At 37.3% G+C, this 20,477-nt stretch overlaps 1 protein-coding gene across 1 annotated transcript in view; it reads right to left on the reverse strand.

The window, feature by feature from the left end:
* Positions 1-20,477, reverse strand: part of Stk31 (serine/threonine kinase 31) — a 71,887-nt gene that overhangs the window by 6,140 nt on the left and 45,270 nt on the right. Inside the window, exons 17-22 of the mRNA XM_027429587.2 lie at positions 20,014-20,094; positions 17,707-17,832; positions 16,562-16,687; positions 16,105-16,191; positions 14,132-14,281; positions 9,925-10,047 (exon numbers count right to left, since the gene is read on the reverse strand). Coding sequence (XP_027285388.1) covers positions 9,925-10,047; positions 14,132-14,281; positions 16,105-16,191; positions 16,562-16,687; positions 17,707-17,832; positions 20,014-20,094 — 693 coding nt within the window. The remainder of the gene's footprint in view (positions 1-9,924; positions 10,048-14,131; positions 14,282-16,104; positions 16,192-16,561; positions 16,688-17,706; positions 17,833-20,013; positions 20,095-20,477) is intronic.

The raw sequence follows: 20,477 nt of genomic DNA on the forward strand, positions 1-20,477 counted from the left end.
AAAAAAAAAAAAAAAAATCCAACATTCTTTCAGGATAAAAAGCCCTAAAGAGACAAAAAAGGAATACAAACCAACACAATTAAGTAATATATGATAAGCCAATATTCAGTGTGATACTAAGTAGGAGAAGAAACTCAATGCATTTCTGCTAAAATCAGAACACAGAAGTATCCACTTCACCCACTCTTATTCAATACAGTGCTTAAAGTCTTAGCAAGAGCACTATAAATAAAAGGGATACAAATTGAAAAGGAAAAATACATTTCAAGTGTATTTGCAGGTAATATGATTCGATATATACTCAAGAGACTCCAAATAATCCACTAGAATATCCTTAGATGTGATAAACACTGTCAATTAAGAGGCATTTAAAAATTAACATATAAATCTCCATATGCCCTTCACCACTCGAGTGTGTGTGTGTGTGTGTGTGTGTGTGTGTGTGTGTGTGTGTGTGTATGTATGTATAAATAACAAGATGAGAAATAAATCAAAAGATACAAATCTCAAAAAAAATACAAATCTCATTCATAACTGAAAATAAATCTCCCTTGGAATAAACTGAACCAAAGAAGTAAATAAATCTCAAAAAAGAAATTTTAACTCTACAGAAACTAACCCATCTCCCATTCTTGTGGATTGGAAAATTTAATATTGTGAAAATGGCTATACTATCAAAAGAAAGCTAATGATTCAATGTATTCCCAGAAAAATAAATAAAATTAGATGCCACTCTCCCTGTACAAAAAAAAAATTAATTAATTAAAAAAAATCCATGTAAGATTTGAAACTCTGAAAATGTTAAAAGTAAAAAAGTAGATGACTCAGCAATTAAAGATCACTGACTGCTCTTCCGAGGACCAGGGTTCAATTCCTAGCACCCATGTGGCAGTTCACAACTGTCTGTAACTGTCTCTTCCAGGGTACCTGACACTCTCATACAGATATACATGCAGGCAAAACACCAATGCAAAACACCAAATTAAGAAAGAGAGAGAGAGAGAATTTTTAAAAAGGGATTAAAAAGAAAACGAAGCTGGGTAACGGTGGGGCACACCTTTAATACCAGCACTGTGGAGGCAGAGGCAGGTGGATCTCTGTGAGTTTGAGACCAGCCTGGTCTACAGAGCAAGTTCCAAGACAGCCAAAAGATAGCCTGCCTTGAAAAACTAAAAAACAAAGTAGGCAAAATACATCAAGATCTAAGCATAGACATGGATTCTTTAATAGGACTCCTGTCACTCAGGAAACAATGCCAAAAATTAATATAGGTGACCTCATGAGATTATAAAAAGCTTTGACACAACAAAGGATATAGTTATTTGAGTAAAGACAGCCAACATGTACTAGTTAGGGATTTTGTTTTTGTTTTGTTTTGTCACCTAGACACAAGTTAGAGTTTTCTGAGAAAAGGATACTGTAAATCCCTTAAGAAGCAAACTAGATACCCACACACACACACACACACACCACACTTTGGGCTATAAAGTCAACTCTAGCCTCTTGAGGTGCCAACAGTTTGATCCCCACCTCCCAGACTTCTCTAAAGGCCTTTCCCAGCCCCTCAAGAATGGCCAAGCTCTACCCTACAAACAAACAAATAAAAAGGCCCATGATCAGGACACCAAATCTCTCCAATCCCAGGCCACCTTGGAAAGCTCTGAGCCATCCCTAACCCCCTTCCCCAATAAATCCTATATAAGCCTGTCTCCTGCTCAGTTCTTTGCTGCTTCTCTCCCAAGCAGAGGCAGTCATCCTCTTGTGTGAGGTTTGTTGTGTGGTGTGACTTTGTGATATTCCTTGGTTCACAACTCCAGGATACATTTCCCCTCAGAACTGTACTACAAAGTACCTCAATTAAGAAAATGCCTCTATTAGACTGGCCTGTAGCCAAGTCTATGAAGCATTTTCTTGAGTGCTGTGAGAGGGTCCAGTCCATTGCAGGCTGTGCCATCCCTGGGCAGATAGATGGCCCTGGAAGCTATAAGAAAGCAGACAGAGAAAGCCAGCAAGTAGTTTTCCCCTACAGCCTCACCTTCAGTTCTTGTAACCAAGTTCCTGCCTTGACTTCCCTCAGTGAAGGAAGTAAGATATAAAATGAAATAATAAACCCTTTCCTCCCCGAGTTGCTTTTGGTCTGGTGTTTATCACAGCAAGAGAAGCAAACAGTGAGTGAATGTCTTTGTTAACTACAAGTCTGAGAGGGGATTAGTATCTACAACACAAAGAATTCAGCCAAGTAAACAAGAAACCAATCAACCCAGTCATAAATAGGCTTTATAAAACAAACTTATCAAAAGATTACACAATAATAGCTAATAAATGCATTTTAAAACTGTTCAGCCCCATCTGCTATCAGAGAAATACAGATTAAAACTACACAAAGGTCTTACCCTCAACCTAGTCAGAATGGCAATCATTAAGAAAACAAGTAACAAGTGCTGATGAGGTGACAAAAGGGAATCTTCACACACTGCTGAAAGAAATATAAACTAATCCAGCTACAATGGATGTCCTCAAAAGACAGAGAGAGAGAGACAGAGACAGAGAGAGAGAGAGAGAGAGAGAGAAAGAGAGAAAGAGAGAGAGACAGACAGACAGACCTATCATAAAGCCCAGCTATATTACTCTTGAATATTTGCCCAAGGACTCTAAATCAATATATCACTGTCAACTGGATGATTTAGAATTACCTACAAGACATACCTCAGGTAACATCTTTGAGGGCTTTCCCAGAAAGGTTTAAGTGAGGAGAAAAGACCCACTCAATGAAGGCAGCACCATCCCATGGCTTTGGGTCTAAGGCTGAACAAAAAGGGAATAGGGAGAAAGCAACTGAGCACCAGCACTCATCACTCTCTGCTCTGTGACCAAAGATACACTGTAACCAGACACCTCACACTGCCTCCACCATAGGCTGTCTTCCTTTCAACTATGAGCTAAAGTAAACTCTTCATCCCTGAAGTTGCTATTTGTTGGGTGACGATTAAATTACTAATGCACTGCTAGAATATGATAAAAAGACATGTGCATATTTTAGTGCCCAGACAGACCATTAAGAAAATCAGAGAGAGGCTGGAAGACACCTTAGTTTGTAAAGCATTTTTAACATAAGCATAAGGACCCCCAGCACCAACATCAAAAGATGAGGCAGTGTGTGACTTTAATTCCAGTGCTGGAGAGGCAGAGCCTGGGACTTGCTAGTCAGCCAGGCTAGTCACATAAGATCAAGTTCCAAGTTCCATGGGAGACCAGGTCTCAATTGGGAAAAAAGAAAAGGTGAAAAGCAACTAAGGAGACATAAAATTTCAACCCTCCAACTACTACACATATTCTCACACAAGCACACAAAGGACCTCTACAAACACATGCTCATGTATGTACACACACACACACACACACACACACACACACACACACACACACAGAAATTTAACTTTGAAGAAACAGAAAAGGGGGCAGTGAGATGACTCAATGGGATCTTGAGACACTTGCTGCCAATCTGATCACCTGAGTTCAATCCTTGAGACCCATACAGCAGAGAGAACCAACCCATACAAGTTGTCCCGTGGCATCCACATATGCCAGGAATGAGTACATATATACATACATACATACATACACATACACACATACACACACACTCTGAATGAATATAATTTTTTTAAAAAAATTAAGAGCTGGGCATTGGTGGCGCACGCCTTTAATCCCAGCACTCAGGAGGCAAAGACAGGAGAATCTGTGAGTTCGAGGCCAGCCTGGTCTACAGAGCAAGTGCCAAGATAGGCTCCAAAGCCACAGTGAAACCATGTCTTGAAAAACCAAGTAATAATAATAATAGTTATTATTATTATTATTATTGTTATTTAATAATAATAATAATATTATTATTATTATTATTATTATTATTATTTAAGAAAATCGTGCAAAGCAAATACACTCAAAAAACACCATAAACTTTACAATCTGCTCACCACAATTCCTGAGTAACCTCTGGCTAAATTAGCCTCAGTCTGAGCTCTAAGCTCCTAGAGTAAGCTAGGAGCACAGTCTCCCTACCCACTATCATCATATTCTACCAGGACATGAGCAACCACAATGAAATTCAAGTTCTAGATCTCAAGGACGGGTTATGCTGGAAGTAGAGGAGAAAACAGTAAGACAAAAGATGGTAACCCTGATGACTCGTTCAAAGTCTCAATGATGAAGATGCCAAAGGTAGTACTCACTGGCGTTGAAAATGTCATGTACATAACCTAAAGTTACTACAGAAATCAGAAAATATGGGACCACTGCTAGGATATGGGGGGATGGGTGCAACAAAGGAGAATAGCAAGGTACAGTGATCTGACTAGGAGAAATTGGAAAGAGGGGCTCTTTGGGGAAGGGAGGGGGACAAAGGAGGAGGGAGGTAAAGGGGATATCTGCCTACAGTGGATCTGATCAGGGGAATGGGAAGGGGGCTCTTTAAGGAAGTGGAGGGAAGTAAATACAGAAAAGGAAGGATATAGGTAAAATAACAATAAGGATGTCTGGAAAAGGCAAAGTAATCACACTATTAACTATTTACCTTTTAAACCCTATTATACACATAACTGTGAGCACAAATATACATATATAGTTCCTTTCTCATCTGAGTTGACAGTTTTCCCTTCAAGAGCCAAAGACCACCTAACAAAAAACAAAACCCCAATACCAGACATGAGAAGCCCTTTTGAGTTACTGGCCAGGGCTAACCAAGAGACTCCAAAAACCTATAGCTGATTGTTGTTGCCCTTGGTTACTCCCCAGAGATAAAAGGTGAGGCCCCTATTGCTGAAGATGCTATGAACTTCAGAAACAGGGCCCAGAGGTCTCTCAGCTGGATTGACCTGAATCCCCCTCCCTAAGGACTTTATGGTACCAGAAGGCACCATGCAAATTTCCAAGGGAGGGAAGCAATACACAGTCCTGCCCAGCTATGACACCTATGATGCACACCAACAACCAGCATATGATATGATAACCCTAAGGGTGCAATAGTGACGCACATACCTTGTTGGCAACAAACAGCTTTCTAGTTGGACTTAAGACCTACTAAACAAGAAGGAAACCATGTTTAGTCCCGGAAACCTAGCTAATGACTCAGTGCTACAACAATCATGATCATCTGGAGGATAGTCTACAATGACTACTAAGCCAGCATAATAACCAACAACAAACTGTAAATATTTGTCCTTATACACACAGATAGCATAGTCTTCACCCCACATCAAGGAAATTTCTGTTTGTAACAGAATCACTACTGAAAACCACAATGAATCAAAATGTAGAGTTGTGGAAACCAGTCCCAATGAACACATCTACAAAACACTCCCACACCTAAGGTTCAGTTAATGTTGCTGAAGGGGCAAAAAGATCTAAGAGCCAAAGGATCAGAGAGTTTGCTATAAGATTTTGTCTCCAGTAAATGTCAGAAGCTACATCCAAAGTCTCAACAACAAGAGGGCCCACACATGAGCTGAAAAGGATGACACTAATGGCCATGACAAAGTGGATGGGGAAAGTTCATAAAGCCTCTACCCCACACAAAGAACTGCAGGCAACTGAGGACAGCTGGGAGAGGAGACGGGGACTTCCCTAGGGAAGAGTACACCAATTATTTGTCCAGTGCAAATGGTCAACACACACACACACTCGCACACACAGCATTATATGGACTGAACATGTTATATTTAGGAGAATATGTGTATACATGAATATACATATATGCATGCAATAACAAATAGTGAAAAAAAGAAGCCATGAATTTGAAGGAGAGTGGGGAAGAGATATGTGGGAGAATTCGTAGAGTGAAAAGGGAAAGGAGACACACTAATTATAATCTCAAAAGTAAAATAAATAAAAATTTTTAAAAAGAAAATGTCATGTACTATTTCTTGCAGGAAATCAGCTTCACAAAAGAAGTATGTAAGGACTACATTAAAAAAATTATACAAAACCAATCAAAGACAAACATGAAGAACAGAGAAAAGTATAGTAAAATTTTACAGGACAGGAATGCAGAAAACACTAAGCAGGGTTTGGTTTTGTTTTCAATCTAAAAAAAAAACTATCAGTCTCTATTGGTAAAAACATAAATCCAAGTATGACTGTTCTGCTGTCTATAGTAAGTGACTATAAGTATATTTTTCTTTAAGAGTTTAGAAATGGAAAAGTTTAAGCAAATTTGACTTTTTTTTCCAATCTACCTAATCTATCACTGCTGCTTGTCATCTACACACCAGAATTTAAGACAAATACAACTATTGTCACATTGAGTTCTTCATTTATTTTTCACCATAATTCATTTAGATTAAAAATACTCACTGCTGTTTTTTTCCCTTTGGTGGGAACATATGCCTATGCCCCATGAATATAAAATAAAGTATTAGGTTTATGGTTGCAAGCAGGGGTCAACAGCATGGAAAGGCATAGCAGTGCAGCATGACAGCAGCTAGAGACCAAGAGAAATGCAGAAATGCCAAACCTCAGGTCTGAAAAAGAAAAAGGAATCCTAACACTGGACACCAGGCAAAACAGTAGGAAAACAAAAGCGAGGGTATTCCATTTGGCATTCTGTGAGAATACAGACTAAAACTGGAGGTCAATGATCTGTACAACAGACAGACACTAGACAAGAGTCTTTGTTGTACTCTATAAATTGCTCACCAGTGATATGGCTGGATTTTATATTTTAAAGCCGCAAAGACCTTCCTCCATCTCCACTTCCTGAAATAAGCAATCACATTGAGAAGTTGGGGACCCAGTAAACTGGTTGAGACTTGAACAGACCTGGAAATCTCAGGTCTATTGGGAGGAAATGTAATCATGCTGAAAGAAAAACAGCACAACCTGAAGAGGAGCCAAGCGGCTACCTAAGACTATGAGCAGGAAGGCTAAGGTGGAGAGCACAGAAGATCACCCACTGCCTGTGCCTTTCCTCTCAGCACAGACGACTGGCCTGACTGCTGCACTCTCAGAGTCCCAGACACAACTGTAAGCGCCTATCCCAGCATCTCCCACACATGCCTACACATGCAGGGGCAGAATGATTCTGCGAACAATGGATGTACACTAAGTGAAGACACAAATTCAGCAGGTAGGAGCTAGAGGGTAGTTTCTAGCATTCAAAGAGTTCCAGACCTACATGGGGAAATGCTGGAAAGAATTCCTAGTGGGAAGGTCAAAGAAGAGCTCAGCTTACAATCAGCTAATCCTGTTCCAACTCTTGGCCTTCAGAAAGAAAAATGGCTCACTAGTTCCAAATCTCATAGCAAATAAACTATAAAATGGCATGCCTGAGGTAAAAAGGCACAGTCTCTCCATCACTTCCTCAGCTATGAGGATAGTTAAACTGTTTTTTTATTATTATTATTTTGTCTTCTACTGTGTTTGCTTCATTTTATTTGTTACAGTAGGATGAATAGTGAGATCATGTCACATGCATGGAAACTGACGGGACATGGAAGATATCTGTGTAAGATCTTCTCAAACAAATGAACAAAATTTCTCAGGGTGATGGAAGAATGTGTATTCTGTAGCTGTTAGAATAGTCTACACTTGTTTGAATATTTCATATTTCTATATTTTATGTAATGTAATATTTAAGCATTTTCTCTAAAATCAACAAATAAGGGTATCTACTCATATTTTTATTCAATATAGTGATAAATTCATAGTCAAAGAAATAAAGAAATAAAAGGGATACAAAAACAGAGACGTTGCCGGGCAGTTGCTCACGCCTTTAATCCCAGCACTCGGGAGGCAGAGGCAGGCGGATCTCTGTGAGTTTCAGACCAGCCTGGTCTACAACAGCTAGTTCCAGGACAGCCTCCAAAAGCCACAGAGAAACCCTGTCTTGAAAAACAAACAAAAAAAAAAAAGAGAGAGAAGTTAAATTATCCATCTAGCTCCTAGAGAACTCACCTGAAGACTCTAAGATCTGATCAAAGATTCAGCAAAGTATCAGGTTGCAAAATCACAAAAGAATCAGTAACACTGCTATACACTAGTAAAATTTTTGCTGAATAAGATATCAGAAAAACAATCCCATTCAAACTAGTTTAATACTCAGGCATACACATAACCAAAGCTCGTCCAGAGGAAATTTTAAATGCTTTAAAAAAAAATAATAATCAGAACACAGTCCATTTAAAAACAGACAAAAGATATGAAGAGACTTCATCAAGTATATAGGGAACAAAGAGCAGAACAAAGAACAGCATAGTCAACTAACCAGCTCCCTGCAGTGTTCTTGAATCGAGGCGCAGCCAGATTCACTATCACGAGTCTGCAGCCAGCAGCTTCATTCCCTTTCTCTATGTGCCTTTCAGCTGGCATCAGAACGCCCGGCTATTTTACATGGTTTTGTCTGCAGGTATGTAAGTGTAAACTGTGCGTGCTTGGTGCCTGATCAAGTCATGAGAGTGTCAGATCCCCTAGAATGAGTTACTCGTGGTTTGTGAGATACCATATGGTTTCTAGGAATCAAATCCAGGTTCTCCAAAAGAGCAAGTGTTCTTAAGCACTGAACCATCTCTTTGGGACATATTTTTATAATTTTAAATTTGCTGTTTTCTATTATTACATAAGAAAGATAATTACTCGGAATTGAAACTGTTGCCTTGATAAATACATGTTAGTTCTAGCAGATTTTATGTACACTCCTAAAAATACTCTACATTGTTAATCATGTTATCTACAAATAAGCATGGCTTCATTTCTTTGCTTTTAAATTGAATGACTCTTCCTTCTGTTCATTTTGTTCATCTGTACTGGCTAGAATGGGGATTAGCACACAATAACCTCTGACCAAATCAATGCTACTGTTTCTGTACAAACTGTAAGCCAAAACTGTTCTCACATTTTTAAATATTTAAAAGAAAAATCAAAGAAATACTCTTTAATAATATATAAAAGCTATATAAAATTCAAACTTCAACATCCATTAATAAACTATTATTGGAACAGGTCACATTCACTTGTTTACACTTTCGTGCTATAGCAGCAGAACTCTGTACTGAAAACATATCCCATGCCATAGAGTCTAAGAACGTAATGAGCTGACTCCTTTGCTCATCCCTGGACCAGAAGTGTCAGTGTAATGTTCACTAGAAAAACAGATATCCTTCCCTTTTAATATTTAACCATTCAAATTCTCAATCACTAAACCATCTTTTCAGTCCCCAGTCACTCAATACTGAAGAGACAGGTAACATTTGGCATACACCAAAAGCAAAAATATACCTAGTGTTCATTTAGCATCAGTTTCCATACACACATGAATTTCTTCTACATTACTATAGAATAAAATCATCTTCGTTGTCACACTGACTATAAAAAACTAAGAACAATGTAATGCTTATAATATATATCAATCTAAATTATAGAAAGTGCATAGTAATAAGAATACCAACAGTTTATGATTAAAAAAAAATAAGTTCTAAGCCTGGGAAGATAACATTTGGTTAAGTGCATGCCACCCAAGCATGAGTTCTTGAGTTTGGTCCACAGAACCCATGTAACAAAAAGGGAAAAGAATTAAGCCTGGTTGTAAATGTCTGTCATCTCAGTGTGGGGAAGGCAGACAGACAGATCCCTGTAACTTCATGGCCAGCCAGCCTAGCCTACTGGCAAGCTCCAGGACAATGACAGACCCTGTCTCAAAAACCAAGTAGATGACTTGTGAATAACTCACCCAAAGTTGGTCTGTGGCCTCTACATGCACACACAGGCACATATGCATCCCTACACAAACAACACACACACGGACATCCACACACAAACTCTATATTTAAAAAGTATACCATTATTCTTCATGCAGAAAAATGGCTGTAAATCACCACAATCATCCCTTTACATTCTGAAACATATGTAAATTACTGATAATTTTTTAGAACATACCCATAATAAAAGGCAGCCGTAAGCATATAAGTCTGAACTTGCAGAAGGAGGTTTTCCAAGTTTCAATTCGGGTGATAGCAAACTCAATCCACCAACCATCATGTTCACTGAGGCTCGCTGACTCTAGAAAACAGTATTGTGAGTATTTTACAGACAAAAAAGTTGAAGGCTTTGTGTGAAAGTTTCTGTTCTCAATTTAAAGTTCTTTTGAAATATTTCATTGTCTACTCTCAAGTACTAATTTTCTACTCTTAGAAATTTTACTTTTGCTATACTCAACCTGTGTTATACTCAGATGGTAGGTATGGACTGAAAATGAGTAACTCTGGATTCTTTGATCATAGACATTGTTTTGTGTATCTTTTTTTTTTCTTTTTTTTTTTTTTTGGTTTTTCAAGACAGGGTTTCTCTGTGTAGCTTTGGAGTCTATCCTAGCACTCACTCTGGAGACCAGGCTAGCCTCGAACTCACAGAGATCCACCTGCCTCTGCCTCCCTAGTGCTGGGATTAAAGGCGCGTGCCACCAACGCCCGGCCATTTTGTGTATCTTAATTTAAATATTTACATGTGTGCATGCATGTGCATGATTCTGGGCATTTATGTTTGTGGGTGGATGAGCATGTGTGTCGCTGAGCATATGTGGAGTTCAGGGAACAACTTTCTGGAGAAAGCCTTCACCTTCTGCCTTGTTAAAGCAGGGTCTTTCTTGCTCTTTCTGCTTCTACACTACCTACTCTAAGCAAGCTGCCCAACAAACTTCAGATTCTTCTGTCTCTGCCTCGAATCTCACTGTAGAAGTCCTGGGATTACAGGTATGTGCCACTGCATCAGGCTTTCTTGACTTTTTACATAGGTTCCAGGGATCAAACTGAGGTTATCAGGCTTGCATGGATAGTACTTTATCAATGAAGCCATCTCCCCTACTGTTTGTATATTTTAATAAATTTACAAAGCAATACTATTTTCTGAACATTCTAAACATTTTAAATTAAAATGCACAAATTACTTTCTTCATGACCATTTTCTAAATATATCATTTTCTAAGAGATCAAAGGACAATTAATGACAACTCATGATACCTAAATTCAGTCTGCCATTAGTTGCAATTCCAACTTTCACATTTATTTGCTGTGTGGTATAAACCAATTTTTAAAATGAAAATAGTATCTACATTATAGAATTGCTATAAAGATGTTAATTAGCACAGTGCCTACTACATATCACTAAGTATTAATTAAATATTTTCTCTACTTACTAACTTTTTCCCATCTTCTCTAAGTATAATCTAAAACCCAGCAGCTAAGGCATCAACTGGGAATGTTAAAAATGAAAGATTAAAATAGCACTTTGGGGAAGACTATCAGATGACAAATTAATATAAAAGGAATGATTCTTGGAACAGTAACATCTAAATTGTACCAGTGATATGCTCAAAAACAAACTGGCGAGAATCCTTAAAACTGAGTTTAGAAGTTCTTGTTTCCTTATGTTATCTTAATTCTCAGATAAATTAATATGGGATAATAAATGTTTCAAAAATTAGTCTATTTAGGGCTGGAGAGATGGCTCAGAGGTTAAGAGCACTGACTGCTCTTCCAGAGGTCTTGAGTTCAGTTCGCAGCAACCACATGGTGGCTCACAATTATCCGTTATGAGATCTGGTGCCCTCTTCTGGTGTGCAGATATACATGAAAGCAGAATGTTGTACACATAATAAATAAAATCTTTAAAATTTAGTCTATTTAACAATCCAACTTTGCATTAGTTTTACATTCACTTTTTCATCCTTTTGAGCTATCATATGAAAACCACTAAGACTATACACATACAGAACTATTCTAAAACTTGTAAATGGCCAAATGATCAAAGTACATAAGAGCAGTGGTTGACAAGAGTGTATGGGAAACTATATCCTGGTATAAGGCTTATGAGGGTGGAAAACAACAGGCACTTTTGGAAAGTTTCTCAAGAAGGAAAACAATAAACTGGATATATTTATTGTAAACCTAGCAGAATCAGTACAATTTTGTTTAAAATTAGTATGTTTTTCATTGCTATGAATAATTTAAAGCCTGATTTTTAAAAATGGCCTAAGTTTGTCTCTTGAGAAAAGAATAAAATATAGTATTCTTATTCCCAAAGTCCATAGTACCTGGAACAACTTTTCTTTTTTTTTTTTTTTAAAGATTTTATTTATTTATTATGTATACAGTCTCCTGCCTGCAGGCTAGCAGAGGGCACCAGATCTCATTCAAGGTGGTTGTGAACCACCATGTGGTTGCTGGGAATTGAACTCAGGACCTCTGGAAGAACAGTCAGTGATCTTAACCACTGAGCCATCTCTCCAGCCCTGGAACAGATTTTTCATATAACCAAAAACAAATTCTATTTTCTAGTTTTGTTTTTTTTGTTGTTGTTTGTTTTTTGTTTTTTCAAAACGGGATTTCTCGGCATAACCCTGGCTGTCCTAGAACTCTGTAGACCAGGTTGGCCTCAAACTCAGAGATCTACTTGCCTCTGCCTCCTGAGTACTGGGATTAAAGGCGTGTGCTACCACCATCCAGCTACAAATTCAATTTTCCAAGTTTTTGGCTATCAAACCCCAGAAGTAGTAATGTTTAAGTATTTAGATTCTCTATACTAGGCCCCTTGAAACTTACATGGAAAAAAAAATCAAGCAGAGAATATCTACACTAAACATAATCTTTTATGGTAGGAAGATAAACTAGTTGATCAAGAATTCTTACCACTTAAAACATTTTGTGACTTTTTCTAAGCCAACAGCGTGTTTTGAGCTATATGGACACCAATTATAATATAAATTATCACTCATCCCTATGCATGACTATGTAACTTGCTAAGTGTTCTACCAAACACTGAGAATTTTCAATAGGAAACAGAATTACATGACTCAATAACTATATTCCCCAAAGCAATGAGAATGTCTACACTAATGTTCATGGTCAACCTAATTCATAACAACTGAAAAGCATAAGCCTAGAGCTAGACTTGAGGACCCATACTTGTAATCTCAGCATGTAGAAGACTGAGGCAGGAAGAGTACTAGGAGTTTGAAACCTGTGCTACAACAATAGTTTAAAAGCACCATTTACTACCCAGTGAGACTGTCTCAAGCAAACAAAAAAATGTAAATCCAAATTATCTACCCACTGATGAGAACACACATCAAAGTATCACTTATACATAATAAAACAATTAGGTCATAAAAAGAATTCTGTCCTTAAACATTCAATACCATACATTAACTCTGAATGTACAATAACAAAAATAATTTACAAAAGGCCAATTATTGCATTATTTTACTTTTGTGAGATTACATAATAAGAAAATCCAGAAGTACAAAGTATGTTACTGGTTTCCAAGGTCTGAACAGAAGCAGAAATGAAAAGTAACAGCTAATTAGTGACTACTCTAGGGTGTGATAAAAATTATCTGGAATTAGATAGTAATCTAATTACAATATACCACTTTGTGAATACAATAAAAACTAGTACTCAATTCTACATTTTCTATTGTGTAAACTTTCTCAATAAACTTGTTGTACTTTAAATGGGAATTGCTGATTTAGCCATTCATGACATATACATATTTCAAAACAATAGGCTCTATATAATAAATATATACATCTCTGTCAATTAAACAAAGGACATTTCTCCCTTGGGATCATCTATATTCCTAGACTGTCTATTCCACAAATACACATAAAAATATCACATTCTCTTAATTGTCTAGACTTTGTTATCTCTACAAACTGCCTATTGGGAGATACTGTGGTACCAAATTAAGAATCATGTGGTTGAATCTAGACTTGAATGAAACAAAAGCACCCATAGTTCTCAGGCTTCCAAAAATGTACTATGTTAACAATAGTAAAGCATGTATGTTTAATCTATGAAAGAAAGGCATATAAGCAGAGGGAATTTCTTATGTGTTTCCTAACAACTGTTTCCTAATGAGAAAAATAATAATAAATGTTGTCAAAGCCATGCAGTAGGGTCAGATTGTTTCTGCATTTACAGCAAAAACATACAATGCTCATCACAATCTAGATGACTGTTCTAGATACCATAAGGTGTACTACATAATACACCTTAACTTAAAGTGCAGATCTTACAATAAATGACCATATTATGTGGAAGTATTGACCCACTTTATTAAGTTTCTGTCCAATAAAGCTATATTTTACCTCAGATTTGGTGAAGTCAAAATCTCCAACAATTCCTTGTTCACGATTTAAGGCAAACACATTGTTCTGATGAAGTGATCCATGAATTATGTTAGCACTGTGCAATGTATGCAGGCCTCGAGCAACACCTTTCATGACTTTTAAAGCTTCCTACAAACAAGTACATATGAAAGAGATAGAGTTTAGAAAATTGACAACTCATTTCAATGTATAAATTTTGTCTCTATTAAAAGCCTGTCCCAGAAATGAAGTAAAGCCTCCTTCAAATTAAGAGTACATCACAGACAAAGATTAAAGGCTAGATAAAGCTTAACTATGTGTGGTTGTTTAAGTAAGAATGGCCTCAATATGCTCATGTTTGAATACCTATCCCTAGTTGATAGACTATTTGGGAAGGATTAGGAGGAATAACCTTGTTGGAGGAGGTGTGTCACCCAGGGCAAACGTTGAGATTTCAAAATATTGAAGTCATTCCCCTGTATGCTCTCTACCTCCTGCCTTTCTTTGAAGACAGGAGATCTCAGTTGTTTCCACCACCATGCTTTGCTCTGTCATCATGTACTCTCTGGAATTTTAAGTCCAATTAAATGCTTTCTTTTATAAGTTGCCTTAATCATTGATGGTGGAGGTCCTTCTGTGTATGTGTTTGTCTTATTGGTTGATAAAGTACTGTTGGCCAATAGGAAAGCAAGATAGGTTAGGACTAGGAGTCAAGGAGGATTCTGGGAAATGTAGTAAAAAGATCCAGACAGGAAGTGACATAGCAGGCAGACTCAAAATATAAGCAGGGACAAGAAGGAAATCGTCCTCTTTGCTCTTCCTCTTGTTCTCTTCTCTAGGGAGCCAGCATGTGATCCCGGGAAGAGGACACCAGTGGAAGGCGTCCTCAATAAGTCTTATAAAATATACAGACTATGATAATTAAGACTGAGCTAGCATATAAGAAATCCTCATCAATTGGCCAGCAGCATTGTAAACTAATTTAAGACTCTGTGTGGCCGGATGTTGGTGGTACACGCCTTTAATCCCAGCACTCAGGAGGCAGAGGCAGGCGGATCTCTGTGAGTTCGAGGCCAGCCTGGTCTCCAGAGAGAGTGCCAGGACAGGCTCCAAAGCTACACAGAGAAACCCTGTCTCGAAAAACCAAAAACAAAAAACAACAAAAAAAGACTGTGTGTGTTATTCTGGGCGCCCATGTGGCAGCTTTGTAAATAATATAAATCTGTGTGTGGCCCAAAGTGGCGGGCAGAACTTGGGTGGCTGGCAAAAAGCGCCCCCATGGCAGTAGGGCTTGGGTGGCCAGCCAAAAGATTTATCATTACAAAATGGTGTCATGTGTACAAATCATGGTATTCCATCACAGCAATAAAAAGTTAAAAGTTAAGTAATACTCTATGTAACTGGCAACATCATTAAGTGGTCTTTGCACACAGGCAGACACACATACAAGTGTGTGCGTACATACATACATACATACACACACACACACACACACACACACACACACACACACACACACACACACCCCCTCTACCTCTAAGGCAACTTAAATTATAAATTACCACAACATAAAGCAGCTAGAAGAGAACAAAATAATGTTACTAAATAGGAAGAATCGGATCCTCCTTTTTTACTAATTCTAAATTTGTAATGAGAAAAGCTAGAGCTGCCATTTAAAACTAAAATAACTACTATCTTAGAAAGTTACATATAGCACAGCTTAATGGTTGTAAGTCTGGGTTCTGGAACCAGAAAGACCTCACTTCAAATTTCATTTCTACTAGACGAAGAGGTTCTGTGCAAGTAACTTAATCCTTCTCAGTCTTATTTTTCTTGTGTGCACAGAGCTGATGCAGCAATGAAATAGAATAATGCAGGCCAAATATTTGTGCACAACAGCACATAGTATTAGGTGTTGCATATTAAACTTTATTTTCTCATTTAATGCATCCCTGAAAATGATTTTTACTTACTTCTGAAGTTAAAGGCATACTGGCTTGAACTGCACTCAGGTTTGCCTTAGGATAATATGGGACCATCAGGTAGGCAACAGGGTCAGACTAAGAAGAAAAGAAGAAAATTGTAACTCAAAGTGAACAATTCAACAATGTATTTGTATTTTACAGTGATTCCATAGGTAGCTATTGTTTTATTTTAAGAAAAAAATACTACTTAAAACTTATTTTAAGGGGCTGGAGAGATGGCTCAGTGGTTAAGAGCACTGGATGCTCTTCCAGAGGACCCTGGTTCAATTCCCAGCACCCACATGGCAGCTCACAACTGTCTGTAACTTCTGTTCCTGGGGATCTGACACCTTCACAGCAATACACATAAAATAAAGTTAAATAAATTTTAAAAAAAACACATTCTTTAAAAATAACTTATTTTAAATAAAATTATTTCTCCAATAGACTAGCTTAAGAATTTTACCTTACACAGAAACAGGAATATCAATGGCAATAACCCAGACTCTTCCTTAGCACTTCCACAAGCTCTATGATAGGAAGCTGCTCTCTGAATCACCCTGCCTTCTGTGTCAACATCCACAGAATAGCCCTGAACAACAACAGAAAAAAAAAAAAAATAACAGGCATTGGTAATTTCAACATTAAAAAAATCCATTCTAATTTACTGTTCCAACTTAAATATAAGTTACTGTATGTAAGTTAAATTACATATATTTTTCTACTTAAAATTAAAGTACCTTCTCTATCTGCACTGAATACTGTAACATGGGAAGAAAAAGAGTAACTCTATCTGCAACATTCTACATTCCAAAATATGCAGAATTAAAGCTAACTTAAAGACCCTCTGAAGTTCCAGTCTCAGCTCACAAGAAGAAATTAAGGGGCTGAAGAGATGGCTAGTGGTTGAGAGCACTTGGTGCTCTTGAGAAAGATGGGAGTTTGGGTCGCAGAACTCACACGGTGTCTCACAACTGTAAGAACTCCAGTCCCATGGGATCCAGTTCCCTCTTCTGACCTCCACAGGTACCAGGCATGCATGTGGAACAATACACATGCAGGCCAACCACTCACACACATAAATGACATTTTAAAAGCTTCAAAGAAATTAGGCAGAACAAGAATGTGTTGGCAGCATAGCTAAGCTTTCAAGAAAGATCTAAGAAAAACAAGAAATTTTTGGCCGGGCATTGGTGGCACGCCTTTAATCCCAGCACTCGGGAGGCAGAGGCAGGCGGATCTCTTGTGAGTTCGAGGCCAGCCTGGTCTACAGAGCCAATTCCAGGACAACCTCCAAACCAATACAGAGAAACCCTGTCCGAAAAACCAAAAAAGAAAAAAAAAGAAAAGAAAAGAAAAACAAGAATTTTTAAAGACTACTGAACAAAATGTAGTAAGTTTACCCCCAAAAGAAAAATCAAGCAACCCTGGTAAAGACAGTACTCTTTAGGGAAATGAGAGGAAATTTAAAGTCTAATTAGCTCAAACATAATCATCATGCCAGTCAACTTACATACTTTAGAAATAATGGGTTTGTTTTATTCCCCGAAAAGCAACTTCACCACTTCCTTTATACTTGTGAAGCTTCCATTATTCCGAACTTAAAATTACCTTTAAGAGAACTGGCTGCCCGTCAACCTCAGAGCACACTAGAGGACGCTTGCTGCTAAGTTCCTTCATGGGCTCAGTGTCGAGAAGGTCTCGCTCTAAGCTCATAGTAAGAAGACCACCAGAATTCTAGGCATAAATAATTACATTTAGACATCAAAATAATTCCTTAGGGCTTTCAAATAACCAACATGATTGGGGCATACTATTAAATGCAATGAAGATCATCAACTAACTGAAAAATAAAACAAAATGTTTACAGTTTGGGTTTGTTTTAATCCCTGGCTCTTAAAGGCCTCCTGCCTACTGTCACAGCTGTAAATTTAAGACAGCAGAAATGACTGAGGTTAACACAACATGCTTGCAAGAAACTCCAATACTCACTTGAAAAACCTCTTATGTTCTAAAAATTAAAATGAAAACAAGTGAAAGTAGTTTGAGAATAGTTATGAGAAATCTAAAAATTTACGACTGAGTAATCCTCACACCTCCACTCCTGCTTAGTTCTTTTTGTGTTATTATTAAATTTCAGTAACACATAATCAGTTTATAAAGGATTTCTAGGCCTATACCTCAAAATCATCTTAAACATATTAAAGTCATTGGGCAGCATCCATAAACCATGATTTGAACCTCTTATAATCTTCCCTAATAAGTAAAATAAATTAATTTTCAACTCCCATATAGCTATATACACAATCACCAGACACAAAACAGTCTCTAAAGCTGGAGTTACTAGCTTCAAGGAAAAATACACATTTATTTTTTATTTTTACTGTTTTGGTTTTGTCCTGTTTCTTGATGTTTCTGGGGTGTTTGTGGGTTTTTTCTGGTGTTTGTTTTTTTTGTTATTTTCAAGACAGGGTTTCTCTGGTAGGCTTGGCTCTCCTAGAACTAGTTCTAGAAACGAGGCTGGCCTCAAACTCACAAAGATCCACTACCTGCCTCTGCCTCGAGAATGCTGGGATTGTCGTGCCCAGCTCATGTTTGGGTTATTAAGACAGGTGCTCACTTGGTATCTATCCCAGGCTATCCTGGATCTCAGTACACAACTCAGGGTGGCCTAAAACTGAGAGCAATATTCATGTCTCAGTTTCCCAAATTCTGAAACTATAATAGTAAGTTGTGATATCCAATTCACACATCATTTTTAAATATAGTATGGGATGACCTTATAACAATTCTTTAAAGAACTTTATTTTTGTGGCACTGGGGGTAGAACCCATGAAGCTATATTACCAACTGTGATCCAGTAAACTTTAAACTTATACATTTATGAAAATAAACTTGCATATTTATACAAACATCTCTTTATAGATGTTTTATCTATTATCATAACTTACTAACACTGTTTTTTTGAGACAGGGTCTCATGTAGCCCAGGCTGGCCTTGAACTTTGACCCTCCTGCCTCCACCTCCAAGGCACTGAGACTACAGATGCACGCCACCACATGTATTTTATGCAATATGGAAAACTGAAAGGTTTCATGCATGCAAAGCAAGCACTCTGCCTACTGAATTAAATCCCTAGACCTGCATTAATGCCAATCTCAATAAATAAACACAATTGGCTTCTGTATCTGTGGATTCTGCTTCCTTGTATCCAATCAATTAGTAAGTGGAAATATTAAGTAAAATTCTATCTGTGCCAAAATGCATATTTTTGTTACGCATCCCCTAATCACTGTATACTGATTAATTTATGTAACAGGTTTTACTAGGTATTACAAGTATTCTAGATACGATTTAAAAGTATACTGGGAAAGCAGGATATGGCCGCTCAAGACTGTAATCCTAGACCTCACAGCAAGATCCAAGGAGAATAACAAGTTCAAGCTTATCCCAGACTGTGTCACAAGACCCTGTCTCAGAAATAAAAAAAAAAAAAAACGAAACCATATATCCAAATATTTCTGGCACTTTAGAACCCAAGGGATCTGGAAAGCACTTCTAAAAACCAGAGAACAATGGTACTTTATCTCATTCTTTATTGCCACCAATCTAACATACTGGGGTATATAGATTCTCCTCAAAGAGTTAGTTTCCCAATTCTTCTCTGAGTTATTTAATATGAAAATCTCCTGGCCTTGGAATCCTGTTTGCCAAGAAACCAAACTCACATCAACATCTCTACTTTAAACTACTTGGTTTATGACAGTCTCAAGAAAAGGTTCTAATAATCCTTTCAAACATTAACTATAAGTATTTTCACAGAAAAGATACTACAGATGTGAAACTGACATGATATGAACCTCACTAGGCTTTTACATTCTCTACAAGGAGGCAATTCTCAGGGGAAACAAAGCTTACCATAAATTTAGCTAATCCGATTTCGGGGTACAGCAGAGGCAGTTCAGGGAACCATTTCTGTGTCAAGCTATTCAGCTTCTCCTAAAGTTAAAAAGTATTTTTACTGTAGATCAATATGTATTCAATTGTAGAATGTTACTCTTCAGGAAAACATATTCCCATTTGCCTTCTTATAATTAATAAGACACATAATCCTTAATTTTTACTTCTACTTCAAGAACTATCAAGCAAAACATGAGGCACTTCATATTCAAGGTTAAATTAAAAAATATTGTAACTTTAATAACCTGTCCTTTCTCAAAATATTAAGAACATATAGTAACATTTTAAAATAATGACAATTTAACTGAGGAAGAAAATCATAAAAGCCAATCCTAAAAGCCTTGAGATAAAAATAGTAAGTGTGTAGATCTGCATACACTTTGAAGCAAATGAGAAAACAGAATCTTTACAAAGTCATGTTT

Source organism: Cricetulus griseus, chromosome 8 (assembly GCF_003668045.3).
Source record: "Cricetulus griseus strain 17A/GY chromosome 8, alternate assembly CriGri-PICRH-1.0, whole genome shotgun sequence".
Lineage (NCBI taxonomy): Eukaryota > Metazoa > Chordata > Mammalia > Rodentia > Cricetidae > Cricetulus > Cricetulus griseus.